The sequence below is a fragment of the Loxodonta africana genome, chromosome 13 (assembly GCF_030014295.1).
Source record: "Loxodonta africana isolate mLoxAfr1 chromosome 13, mLoxAfr1.hap2, whole genome shotgun sequence".
NCBI lineage: Eukaryota > Metazoa > Chordata > Mammalia > Proboscidea > Elephantidae > Loxodonta > Loxodonta africana.
The window spans coordinates 43,825,279-43,839,722 of NC_087354.1; the positions used below are offsets into that span (position 1 = coordinate 43,825,279).

The window sequence follows — 14,444 nt, forward strand, 5'->3', positions numbered from 1 at the left end:
TTCTGGAAGCAGGCTGCCAGGCCTGTCTTCTGAGGCATCTCTGGGTGGGTTTGAACTGCCAATCTTTGGGTTAATCGTTTAGCACTTAACCACTTGTGCCACCCAGGGGTTCCTAGGACAAGGTAAGAATATATCATATCTGTTCAGAAAATGCAAGCTGTTGTTATTATCTCACGGTGCTTCCTTGATCTATATAATATTGGAATATAAGCACTAAGAATAGTGTTTATATACTCTCTTCCATTATATAGTATAGTATAGTATGTGCAATTCTCAGCTCTATCACTCACTGGCTATGTAACCTTGGGAAAGTTACATCGTGTTTAAGCCTCCAGTTTTTCACCTGTAAAATGGCTATAGTAGTTTGTTAAAAATAAAAGTTGTTATGGTTAAGTAAGGTAATCCTGTAGAAGCACTTAGCAATGTGCCTGGAGTAAGGTAAGAGCTCAGTGTGTGGTGGCTGTTGTTAATTAATAATACTGGCAACTCATGAATGACATTAAAACTTTTATTACGTAACGGTGAGTATGTGCATCATGATTATAGTGATGTAAAAATGTGCATATTTATGGATAAAGGCTGGAGGGAAATTACCAAAAATGTCATGTTTTTTAAACCAATATTTTTCAGAGTGGTGGGATTCTTAGGGATTTTTTTTTTAAGTTATTTTCTTTTTTGTTAAAATGTGTGTGTATACTAAACCCAAGCTGAAAAGGGGACAAGAATGAAAAGGTATCATTTTGGGAACTAGAAAACCTGAGTTGGAACCCTAGCTCCCCTACTTTCTAGCTGCTTTTTTTTTTTTTTAAATACTATTTAACATTTCTGGGTCTTAGTATTTCCATGTCTAAGATGAAGACACTTTATACCTTCCAGGTGAAATTTAAATGCAAAATTAAAGATTGCTTATGATTAAATTTAAAGGTGCAGGTTAAATGACCTAAAATATATGAAAGATCTTTTTAAAGCTTAAAGTGATATATAAACGTTGTCACTAGGACATGCTGATTTCCATTTTTACCTTTATTTTTTAAACAGACCTCAGAGAGCGAAGATGAGATTCTGGGCCAAAGGGAAACAAGGGGAGAAAAAGGCAACTAGGGTGCAGCCTGCTGCGCAGTCAGAGGTTTCGGCACTTTTTGCTGGCTCAGATGTGCCTCCAGTTCATCAGTTTCCAGATGGTAAAAATGGGCAGGGGGTGGAGATACTCTTCATCATCCCGTCTCTCTTTCCGAAAGTCTGCTGTTCCTCTAGTGTGTGTGATGGCAGTCTTGTTGGCTAGGTGTTCTAATGAGATAAGACCAAGATTGTTAAATACTTCTCAATTCAAAGACAATTATGTAATTACATTGTACCTATAATCAAAGTTCCAAGGAAATATAGCACGAAATCATGGAGCAATAAACATCTCAGAATTATTGTGAATCTTAGGTTAGCTTCAGTTTTCTAAACTGAAATTTTAGCCGTCATTCATTCACTTAATACATATTATTAATAATAATTAGTAAAGATAATATCAGCTACATTCATGCCTATTACTATACTAAGCGTACTGTGTGAATTAACTCAATTGATCCTCAGAACAGTCTTGACGGTTGGTATGGTTATTGGAGTCACTGGGTAGTGCAGACAGTTAATGCGCTCAACTGCTAACTTAAAGGTTGGAGGTCTGAGTCTATCCAGAAGTACCTAAGAATCAAGGCCTGGCCATCTACTTCAGAAATACCAGCCGTTGAGAATTCTGTAGAATGCAGTTCTACTCTGACACACATGGGGCCACCGTGAGTTGGAATTGACTCAGTGGAAACTGGTGGTGGTGGATGATTATTATTCCTAATTTATAGATGAGAAAACTGAGACACAGAGAAGTCAGTTGCTTATTATGTACGTATCGTAAATTGCAGAGCTGAGATTTGAATCCAGGCGAGTCTAACTGAGTCTACGTTCTTAACCACTGTGCTGTATACTAAGTACCTATTGTATGTCAATGCCTAGCAGATGCCTAGAGCTTTATGTTGTTGTTAGTGGCTGTCCAATCGGTTCGACTCATGGCGACCCGCGTGTGCAGAGTAGAACTGCTCCATTGGGTTTTCAAGGATGCTACCTTTTGGAAACAGATTCCAGGCCTGGCAACCTAATAGTCGAGTGCTTAACTATTTGTGCCACACAGGGACTTCTGGCGCGTTATAATAGTAGATAGTATTTCAACTTTTCTGGCATCAACCGTAACACATTTGGAAGTACCCAACAGTTTCTTCATCTGTTAAGAAAATTGGTCTTTCTAAATAGTAGAATTACTGATTCTACAAGGATTCGAGTAATTGCCAGTTTTAGGAGATTACCCCATTCTCCCCAAGCCCTGTGTTTGGGCCTGCATAATAGTTTTTAGCTACTATGTTAAGGTGCCAGCTATGTTCAACAAGGAATATAAGTCAGAGGAGGTTATATGGTAATGAGTAAGTGAAATACCAACTTTGAAGAAAATGGAAAGAGGTCCTAGAAAGAAAACTATTATCTCTTAAGGAAGGATAGAGAAGACCCGTTTAAAATAAGTAAACAAAAACTGCTCATATCTAGCTTGATGAAAGATTCATGAAGCTTTACATAATAATGAATGAATTGGAGCAGAGGCAAGTCTTATCTCTGTGTCAGAGGAAAGAATGGTAGAGGATGTAGTTAGACTCCTGCTTTTGTGTCTTGTGGCTTTGCTGCTATCAGTTGACAAATTGGTGTGGATCAGACCAGTAATAAATTAAGTGGCTGTTGCAAGTTCTGTTTGGAAAATCTGGAATTCCTCACCATTTATATTTTATCTGGTTGACAGTAACCCTTCATTGACTTATTAAAGGAACATAAATTTACAGAGATGGGTGTGGGTATTGTCAATATTTTCACTAAATAAATCTTTTTGGGTATACTGTATTTTGCATTGTAGAATTAGTTCAGTATCACCCAACGCCTCCCTTGAGTCCAGAACTGCCTGGTAGTTGCCGGAAGGAATTCAAAGAGAACAAAGAGCCTTCTCCAAAAGTAAAGCGCAAGCGAAGTGTGAAGATCAGCAGTGTGGCTTTGGAGTCAATGCATTGGCAAAATGACTCTGTCCAGATCATAGCAAGTGCCAGCGATCTGAAAAGCATGGATGAGTTTCTTCTGAAAAAGGTATGCTTTGCTTGCTGAGTTAGGCCCCTCAGCAGCTTTGGCTATGGAATGCTTGTATATATCAGGATGTGCTCTGTGGAGGTCAAGGTTACATATGCTTCAGTAAATTAGATGGTCTGCTCTTTACTAGAAAAGGGCGTATAACAGAGTATGCATCAGTCAAACTGGATAGATAGAATTCAAGGTTTTAGGGTTTACTTAATGTCTTCCATTTTACTGTAACTGTCCATATATAAAGTTGAGGCTTCTTATTGTACACTTGGAGTTGTTTTTTCTGTTAGTAGAACTACAGAATCTAGCAATGTTAGTGTTGGAAGGGACCTTAGAAATTATTTAGCAGTGATAAAATTTTGGCTATCTATTCATGTTTTTGCTTGGGTCCCACAACAGCCAAAGGCTTACATTTTCAGGACAGTCATTATTGAAGAGACAATCCACTCCTGTATTCACCTCTTTTCAGTTAGTTCATTGTGTACAGAAACTCTTTCTGTGGTTCCCAGATGAATGACTTAGAAAATGAAGACAGCAAGAAAGATACACTGGTGGATGTTGTATTTAAAAAAGCCCTGAAAGAATTTCGGCAGAATATCTTCAGCTTTTATTCATCTGCATTGGCGGTGAGTTTGACTATGTTAGGAGATACTCAATGTATGAAAACTTTGGCAGTACTGTATAAAACAATACAGAGTCCATGGTCAACTGAGATTTCTCCAACTCCCTGTTTTTGTTTTAGGGATAGGTGGGGGAAAGTAAAGCGTACTGACCTCAGATTAATAACTTTCTTGAATTTCCTTGAGTAGTTTTTTTTTTTTACTTACAGATATTATTCATTTTATTATGACATTGAGTTCATATGTTCAGATATTCTGGGTACCATTTTATTTCACCCAGTGGCTCACTACTATTTTGACTTCTCATAATTCTTTTAGCTCTGTTGCAAAGTTACAGCTTGTAATTTTCATGTGTTATCTTTCAGTGGAATTATGGTAGTTTATGTTCTCTGATTTCTGTACATCAGCTTCTGTCACTCTCAGATTTACCTTATCTTTTCAGATTGTATTGGTCATGTTTTAGAATATGTATTTTTGGTGCTAAAATGTATAATAATGCTTTGATCTATAGAATCATCATTCATATCTATGTTTTTTGTTCTAGTCTTTAATTCATTTTTAAAAGAGAAATCAGGATAACTTTCTTCTGTATCCCGCTTTTTCCTTTCTCAATATAGTTTTTTTTTTTTTTGCCTTTTAAAAATAGAAATCATACAGGAGAGGATAGGAGAAAAAAATTATAATGAAGGAGTAATCAGTTTCTGACAAATGGCTAGGATTGGGGAGGGACGAGGCTGGCCACACTTTTCTAATCGGCCTAGCCACTTATCACTCTCCTCTCTTTCTCCTCTTCATACTTACGTTCCCTAGATTAGAGATTCAGGATTGTCAGATGCTGCAGTACACTGTAAATCACATGGGAAGAGCCAGCACTATGAAGCAGAGCTTAAAAGCGGCTTTCTAACCCTGTACCAAAAAGTTCAAGCTCTAAATCTGAAGAGGTGAAAGGGAAATAAATTGTAGATGCATATAAAACCTTTTGATTAAGAGTCTTCTCTCTTGATTCCAGACCCCATTTAAATAAATTAAAAGGAATTCCATTTAGATTCCTTTGCAAGTAACATTGGGTTACTCTGAGCATGTCACTCCTCTTTGGAAAAAGAAATGAAAATAAAGATTATCTAATGTATCATTAGACAAGAATCTAAGTAATTACTTTTCTAATTTTAGAGTAGAACTCTCTAAAACTGGATTCATTTCTGGGGGTAGGTAATTAAAAGGGATAGAACAACCTTTATAGCTAAACGTAGTTAAAAACCTGAATCCATGGAAGAAATTCCCAGGACTTGCTCATATTATTACATTATTTAAACTATTAGGTCTTTACTGAAACTTATCAAGGTTTTATCCTGCATACATTCCACAGCAGAGTGGGAGTTTATAAATACCACATGTACTCCTGCTATTGGAAATTATTAATATGCTCATTAGAAAGTATACCAGAATCTTAATCTTTATCCTAAATAACACCCAATACAAGTTGAACCAGACGTCTGTATTTAAAGAATTTCTTCATAAAACCCTATATTTCTTTTTTTGTTGCTTATTAGATGGACGATGGGAAAAGCATACGGTATAAAGACCTCTATGCGCTATTTGAACAGATTCTAGAAAAAACCATGAGACTTGAGCAGCGCGATTGGAGTGAATCTCCAGTCAGAGTTTGGGTCAACACTTTTAAAGTGTTTTTAGATGAATATATGAACGAATTCAAGACTTCAGATTGCATAGCCACAAAGGTAAATGTGATATACTTTGATTTCTGAAAGGATTCAATTATGAATTATTTTTAAGAGTCTGTTTGGTCTGTTTGGTACATCTGGTTATTTGAGAAAAACATGATAGTGAGCATGTCACCTTAGCACTACTTTAGATTGTCCAAACTCCTTTCTGTTTTGTAAGTTCATGAGATCATGTTATCTAAACTGTCTGCAATGAATACATTCTTCACTTCGTTAAAAAATACAGTGTTGTGCCCTTATTTCCAGAGCTCTGCTGGTCCAGTGCGTAAGAACTCAACTTTTAACCAAAAGGCTGGCAGTTCAAATCTACCAGCTGCTCCTTGGAAACACTGGGGGGTAGTTCTACTCTGTCCTGTAGGGTCACTGTGAGTCAGAATCGACTCAAGTACAGTGGTTTTTTTGGTTTGGCTCTCAGGATTATACCATCAGCTTTTATACAGGTTATGAATTTCCTTTTGAAAAACAGTGGTGAAAGATGAGATTCCTTGTATCAGCTAGGGGCCTTTACATAAGGACCTACAAAGTATATTTCTCTTTGAATTGGGTTTTTTGCCTCTGCAAATCTATATAACAATAATAACCTTTATTTATTGAATGCCCATTATGCTATTTAATCCTTACTTCAGCCCTGTGAAACAACTGTTAATGAAATCCATGTTGCACAAGAGATAGCAGGCTTAGGCAAAGTTAATCAGTGTGTTTCCTTTCAGTACCCCAGCTGAAATAAGTAGGCACCTGTAACATCAGGAATACCATCAGTCCTTTTTTTTTTCAATTATGATCCATGTTATTTTTAGTTTTCTTGTTTATATATGTGTAAATTTGCAAGCCATTTTACATAGTTTTTGAAGTAATAAAATATAAATCATTCAAAGTTCTATTCTAGATCTAAGGTAAAGTCTTTATTTTTATGCAGATTCTTAGCAGGCTTGTATTACCTTCGAATGTTTATAATTTTAAAAGGTAAGGTTTGGATTGTTCTATGGTTATCAGGAAATGTCATATGTAGAAGAGCTTTTCCAAGTTCCAAATAATGCCTTCTTATATTTAGCTCTGGAATAGAGTTTTCTAGGGCCTAAATGTGGAAAGTGCAAAAAAAAAAAAAAAGACCTTTTTAATTCATAATCATTTAAATTAATGATTAAAATTAAAAAATTGTCTTAATGTGATGTAACTTCTGGAGAGAACTGAGACTGAATAAGTAATCTCTAAAGTATCCGTCCATTCATTAGATTTTACTAGAATCGTGTTTTATCAAATTAAAATTTTTTCTCACATTTATTTGCACTGCAAAATTCCTCTTGAAGAATAAGGAGCTGCTTCCCCCCTTACCTATTTAGCAAAAACCTCAGCATTTGCTAAGAAGTAAGAAAATATTCCAGTCTTTATTATATTACGATTTCTCTATTTCTTCTACCCCGTGCTAGGTGCCAAAAACAGAAAGAAAGAAAAGAAGGAAAAAAGAAACTGATTTGGTAAGTTATAATCTCTTTTCTGTGTTACAAAAAAGTAATATTCAGATTGGCAGTCTGAAGTGTATATCATACAGTATTTCTGTGGATATGTTTCAGGAATAGGTGTTTTCAGGTACCTAGGGAATAATCAGGAGCCTTTTTTTTTTTTTTTTTCTGGTGGTGCAGTGGTTAAGAGCTCGGCTGCTAACCAAAAGGTTGGTAGTTCAAATCCACCAGCTGCTCCTTGGAAACCCTATGGGGCAGCTCTGCTCTGTCCTATACAGAATAATCATTTATGCCTTTATAAAAACTGTATCTGTACTCATATATACACATACATTTGTGTATACACACATACAAAAACTATCTGTACTCATGTGCACACATACACTTGTGTATACACACATATAAAAACTATACTCAGGTACATACTCAGGTACACACATACACTTGTGTATACACACATATAAAAACTGTCTGTACTCATGTACACACATATACTTGTGTATACACACATAAAAACTATATCTGTACTCATGTGCACACATACGCTTGTGTATACACACGTAAAAACTGTACTCATGTACACACATACACTTGTGTATACACACATACAAAAACTATCTACTCGTGCACACATACACTTGTGTATACACACATAAAAACTATCTGTACTCATGTACGCACATACACTTGTGTATAAAAAAACTCATGTGCACACATACACTTGTGTATACACACATAAAAACTATCTGTACTCGTACGCACATACACTTGTGTATACACACGTATAAAAACTATCTTTACTCATCTACGCACATACACGTGTGTATACACACATATAAAAACTGTAACTGTACTCGTACACACATACACTTGTGTATACACACATATAAAGTGTCTGGAAGTATACACAAGAAACTGATAGCAGTGATTTATTTCTATAAAGGGAAACTGGATAGTTGGGGTTCAGAGGTGGGAGAAAGACTTACCATATTTTTCATGGTATTCCATTTTTCACATTTTGTTCAGGTGCATGCATTATCCATTCAGAATAAATTAATTTTTAATAAAGTTTTTAATGAAAACAATTTTAATATTAGAGATCTACTGGGGGAAAAGCATGTACATGTGTGTAGTTTACAGTTTCATCAAAAAGAAGGATGTCAGTGAGATAAGATGTCAATACTTGGGACTATTTGAGACATTAGAGCAAGCCAGATTGCAGAACTGGCATGGATGAACCTTGAATTGAATTTTATTTGTTTATTTAATTAATTACTTAATTTATTTGGAAAAAAATGATGGCTAACCCTCTCCTATCATATGGTTTAGTGCAGACAGCGCTGCAATCAGAATTAATGGCATTCTTGGTTGGTCATTCTGCTTCGACAGCAAAACCTTTTAAAATTAACTAGTTTTTATTTTCAATAGAAAAAGTAATATACACATGATAAATTTAAAAGGATATTATATTTGACATCATTGTAGAGTCACACAAAAGTTGCAACAGAGGTATAAAGATTACTGTATCCCCTCACCCAAATTTATGTAGATTTCATAAATTGTCCCAGTATTGTCTCTTTATGACAAAAGAAGATCTTTGTTGAATTCAGTTGTCATGCCTTTTTAGTCTCTTTTAATTTAGAATAGCTCCTCAGTATTGGGGGTTTTATGGCATTGACATTGTTGAAGAATATAAGCCAGTTATTTTGTAGAATGTTCTTCAATTTGAGTTTATTGTGTATTTCTTCAAAATTAGATTCAGGTTATCCTTTTTTGGCATGGAATACCACAGAAGGGATGCTGTGCTTTCTCATTGTATCATATCGGAAGGTATAGAATGCCTGTTTGTCCCATTACAGGTGATATCTGCAAGATTATTTTTAAAAAAACAGCAAATATACTGTTACTTTTAGTATCATTTTACACTCTGAACAATAATATATGAAAGTGTCTGACAATCCCATCAGAGCAAGTCGCCACATTTTCAGATTTTTGCCAGTCTGCCAAGATGGGGAGTATTTTATCTCCGTGTAGTTTTAATTTGCTTTCCTCTTGTTACAATGAGGTCGAGTATCTCAGGTGCTTAAAAGCCATTTGCATTTCTTTCTCTGTGACCTATATGTTTTTTCTTTGCCTATTTTTCCATGGAAATTTTGGTCTTTTTCTTCTTAATTTCTAGGAATTCTTCATATGAGGGAGGTTGTCCTTTGTGATACAAGTTGCAAATATGTTTTCCCAGTTTTTAAATTGTCTTTTGACTTTGCTTATGACATTATTTGCTGTGTAGACATTTTATTTTTATGAAATTAAATTTACCAATATTTTCTTTTATAGCTTCTGAATTTTGAGTTACAGCTAGACTTCCCCCACTTCAAAGTTATGAGGAATTCTCAATTTTTTTCTTCTAATACTTTAATAGTTATATTTTTTACCTTTAAATTTTGATCCTGTGGAGTTTGTACTGGTGTAAAGTGTGAGGTATAGTCTAATTTTACCTTTTTCCAAATGACTGCAACATAATTTATTTAAGTCCATTATTGCCCATCTACTTTGAGATGTCATCATCATTACATTCTCAGTTCTCCTTTGTGTTTGGACTTTTCCTATCCTGTCCATTGGCCGATCTGAATATCCATGAACCAATGCCACACTATTTTAATTATTGAACTTTGAGTATGTTTAATAATTGGTAGGGCTAGTCTTCCCTAATAGTTCTTCTCTTTTCATAGTTTTTCTGGCTGTTTTGCTTGTTTATTTTTCCATGTGAACTTGGAGTTCTGTTGTCTAGTTTGACATTGAATCTTTTCATCTGTTCAGATCTATTTTTGTGTCCTTTAAGTAGGTTTTAAATATTTTCTCATTTAGGTTTTGATTATTTTGTTACATTTGTAACTGGGCATTTTATCTCAGCAGAGATAATCACCATAGTTAAGAGAATGATATAGAACCTTCCATACTGTTCCTGTGCATATATAAACTCTGTAACCCAGTGGTTCTCAAAGTGAGACCTGTAGGGGTTTCTGAGGTCCTTTCAGGGATTTCATGAGATCATAACTATTTCCATATTAATAATAAAACATTTGTTTTCATTAAGTTGACACAGAAGCAATCACGGGCAAAACTGCTGACAACTTAGCACTAATCAAGGCAGTTGTTCCAGACTGTGCTAGTCACCTTCATAATCTCCACAGCCACATGCTCACATTAAAAAAAAATTTCTTTACTTAAGACTGCCCTTGATAAAGCAATAAAAATTATTAATTTTATTCTTAAATTTGTGTCATTTTAATATTCTGGGTGATGAAATGGGAAGTATGCAGTAGCTGCATATGATGGTTTTCTCAAAAAAGCAATCACTTATACAATTAATTGCAGGTGATCTAGGCTCTTTTTTTGTATTGAGATAAAATTCACCGTTTTAAAGTGTACACTTCAGTAGTTTTTAGTGTGTTCACAATGTTATACAACCATCAGCACGATCTATTTCCAGAACGTTTTCATCACCCCAAAAAGAAACACCATACCTATTAAGCAGTCACTCCTTGTTCTTATTTCCGCACAGCCTCTGACAACCACTAATCTACTTTCTGTCTCTGTGGTTTGGCCAATTCTGGACTTTTCGTATAAATGGAATCATACAATATGTGATCTTTTGCATGTGGTTTCCTAGCAGAATGTTTTGGAGTTCATCCATGTTCTTCTGTGTATCAGTAGTTCGGTCTTTTTTAGTGCTGAATAATACTTCGTTGTATAGATACACATTTTGTTTATCCTTTCATCAGTTGAGAGGCATTGGAGTTGTTTCCACCTTTTGGCTGTTGTTAATAATGTTGCTCTGAGCATTTGTGTACAAGCTTGTGCATAGACATGTTTTCATTTCTTGGCTGTGTATCTAGGAGTGGAATTTCTGGGTCATTTGGTAACTTTCAGTTTAATATTTTTGGAAATTGTCAAACTGTTTTCCAAAGTGACAGCACCATTTTACAACCCCATCAGCATGTCTGAGGGTTCTACATTCTTACCAACGCTTGTTATTGTCTTTTAGATTATAACGATTATATTGGATGTGAAGTGGTTTCCCGCTGTGGTTTTAATTTGTCTTTTCCTAATAACTAGTGGTGTTGGTATCTTTTCATATGCTTACTGGCCATTTGTATTTCGTCTTTTAGGAATTATCTATTTAAATATTTTGCCATTTTTTAATTGGGTTGTTTGTCTCCTTATTGCTGAGTTGTGATTAAAAAAAAAAAAGTTGCTATCATTTCCGACTCATAGCGACCCTACAGGACAGAATAGAACTGCCCCATAGAGTTTCCAAGGAGTACATGGTGGATTCAAACTACAGACCTTTTGGTTAGCAGCCATAGCTCTTTACCACTATGCTACCAGGATTTCTAGAAGAAAGGCTTTCCTGACCGGGAGTCAGTCCCTGGGCTGCTGTGGTGAGAGTGCGGAATCCTAACCACTAGACCACGAGGGATGAGTTGTAATAGTTCTTCGTATATTCTGGATACATGACCTTTATCAGATATGTGTTTTGCCAGTATTTTCTCTAAGTCTGTTGCTTACCTTTTTATTTTCTCAGTGGTATCTTTAAAGGTAAGAGTTTTAAATTATAATAATGTCCAGAATAATGGATTTTAATGTCACAGACCATGAAGAGTGTATTGGAATGGTTTCAGATTTCACATTGCAATTAACCCTGAGTTACCATTTGTAGAATTTTGGTGTAGTATCATTTTTTTTTTTTTTTATCATTATCTGAAAGGACTTATTAAAATGTTCTTCCGTTTTCCAACTTTTTTTCTATATGAAGCTGGATTTTCTTCTTATACTTCAGTCTAAACTGCATATCATAACGGATTGAATATAGAAGTGGCTGTGAGAACCCAGATGTCTTTTATTAAGTCAGACATTAAAGAGATTTACAAAAATGTGAAACATTACTCTTACCATCAGGAGTCCCTGGGTGGTGCAAATGGTTAAGTGCCCGATTACTAGCCAAGAGGTTGGTGATTTGAACCGACCCAGAGGCGCCTCAGAAGACAGGCCTGGCCACCTGCTTCCAAAAGGTCACAGTCTTGAAAACCCTGTGGAGCAGTTCTGCTCTGCACACATGGGGTCACCATGAGTCAGAATCAACTCAACGACAACTAACAACAATAATAATAACAGCAAACTCATATCATTTTTTTGTTTGTTTTAAAGATAGGTGTTATTCATAAAAATGTTATTTATGTTAGTATATTTTTATTATTAATTTCAAATGGATTAATGAATAAATTTTTAATTTTTCAGTTTTAATTTTGAATACAAGAAATATTCATAGGTATAACTCATAAATAGAAGGTCTTTGGAGTCCTCAATAAATTTCAAAGCTGTAAAAGATTCCTGAGTTTAAAAAAAAAAAATTAAGAATTGCTGCTTTCAATTTAACCTATTGACTCATAATCACATAATACAGCTCTTATATATTTGTTGCACTGCTTTGTTCTTTCCTACAAGTTTATCCTGTTTTCCTGACTAGATTGCTCATTTTTTCAGGGCAGGAATCATACATTCCCCGCCCCCGCCCTCAGGATATCATAGTTCTCCCTGTGGAATAAGCTCACAGTGAAGACTTAACTGAGGAATTGAAGGATTTCCCGTTGGCTGACCATGTTAGGGTAGTACTTATTGTGTTGGCTTTATTATAAACAGATAACATTTTTTCATTTAGGTGGAAGAACACAACGGTCATATCTTTAAAGCTACCCAATATAGCATCCCTACATACTGTGAGTACTGTTCTTCTTTGATATGGATAATGGACCGAGCCTCTGTTTGCAAATGTAAGTATGAGAGATCTTTGGGGAATTTTTTAAAAACACCTGACATATCTATTTGCTTGAGTTTTCCTATATCGTCTTTAATATAAAGGACTAATTCATACTGTCTAATTCTTTAACCTCATCTCTCACTAACTTCTCCTTCACCTTTTATTTGTAGCTAAACGAGACTTTTTGGCATCCTTTAGTCCCTCAGATCTTTTGTACTCATTCTGTGTAAAATGGTCTTCTCCCAGATTTTAGAATGACTTATTTCAGTTAGTACATGTCTCCACTCCAATGCTACCTCATTTGTGTTCTTGTTTGTCAGACTGTCCCTCTAGAATATAAATTTTATAAGATCAGGAAACTTAAATGTCCCTTCTTTATCACCATTGCCTAGAATAGTTCTGGCACATAATAAGTTTTAATAAATATTTGTTGGATAGACAGACCTCTAGGTGGATGGATGAATTAATGAACAAGTTCTTAGGTTATTTCCAAAAAGGTACTTTTTTAAAACTATAAAATTTTTATCAGAATATATAAATCCTAGAATATTAGTAGAGACTCTTTGTAGGTCAACTTAGTTCTGTCCTACAGAGAATCTTCCACTCCTTAGTCTATACATCTACTCTGATGTTTTCAGTAATTCTGTGGGGCTTTTCTTTTACTGTTGTTGTTAGATACCATCGAGTCAGTTTCGACTTCTAGCCACCCTGTGTAACAGAAGAGAACTGCCCCATAGGGTTTTGTTGGGTATAATCTTTACAAAAGCAGATCACCAGTTTTTTCTCACACGGAGCCTCTGTTTTGGTTTAAACCACCAACCTTGCATTTAACAGCTGAGTGCTTAACTGTTGCACCACCAGAGCTCCTTTGCTTTTACTAGTAGGGCAGAAATGAATGAAGGACCTATTAGGAAGGGCTAAGTCCACTATGACGATAAGGGTAAAAGTCGTGTTTACCACTATCCTCAACATGTTCACTTATTCTGTGGTTCAACACTGGTTTTCCTTTCATTTTATTACTAATAATTAAAAATTTATACTGAGAGTGAAAATGAAAAGTGTTTTAAAATGTATTTAACTTTATAATGTTAGTCTGATTCTTGTAGGTTTGCTGTAATTTCTTCTGTGAGCTGCAGCTAAAAGTTTTAAAAAATCTGTTTTTTTTTATGGTTGAAATGGGCTTGGTTTGATTTCTTAATAGAATTAATTAGCTTTATCTTCCTGGTGACTTTAACAGTACAATGACATGGCCTTCTCTACTTGTTTTGGCCTTGAAAACCTTGATTTACAGTTTAGAAATTCAAGAAAGATAATCAGGTGTTATCATGCGGGAGCAAGTACTGGGTGTAGGACAGTGACATAGTCCAAGTGTGTCCCCAGTGTCGTTCTCTTAGTGTGCCTCTTCCTGCCCACCAGCTTCCCAGCCACCCCCTTGTCTGTGGCTCCAAGAAATTGTGTCTACTCTGACCCTTTTCTTTATCTCATCTTGTCAATCACAACCGATACTCTTTATGCTTTGGGCCCTCAGAGAAAATCTAATAAATGAGGCTTTTTTTTTTATATGTTAATGTCCTAACCAATTTGTTTTCATTTAACTGACGGTCTTTGATAACAGTCCCTTACTTACCCATAGGAATAATTTTTAACTGGCGTT

The 14,444-nt window shown here is 35.3% G+C and overlaps 1 protein-coding gene across 17 annotated transcripts in view; it reads left to right on the forward strand.

The window, feature by feature from the left end:
• MYO9A (myosin IXA) overlaps nucleotides 1-14,444 on the forward strand; it is a 247,598-nt gene that overhangs the window by 193,119 nt on the left and 40,035 nt on the right. For all 17 annotated transcript variants that reach the window (XM_023552876.2, XM_064267321.1, XM_023552874.2 and 14 more), the window contains 6 exons: nucleotides 1,039-1,181; nucleotides 2,936-3,159; nucleotides 3,660-3,776; nucleotides 5,321-5,509; nucleotides 6,940-6,987; nucleotides 12,692-12,803. In XM_023552876.2, coding sequence (XP_023408644.2) covers nucleotides 1,039-1,181; nucleotides 2,936-3,159; nucleotides 3,660-3,776; nucleotides 5,321-5,509; nucleotides 6,940-6,987; nucleotides 12,692-12,803 — 833 coding nt within the window. The remainder of the gene's footprint in view (nucleotides 1-1,038; nucleotides 1,182-2,935; nucleotides 3,160-3,659; nucleotides 3,777-5,320; nucleotides 5,510-6,939; nucleotides 6,988-12,691; nucleotides 12,804-14,444) is intronic.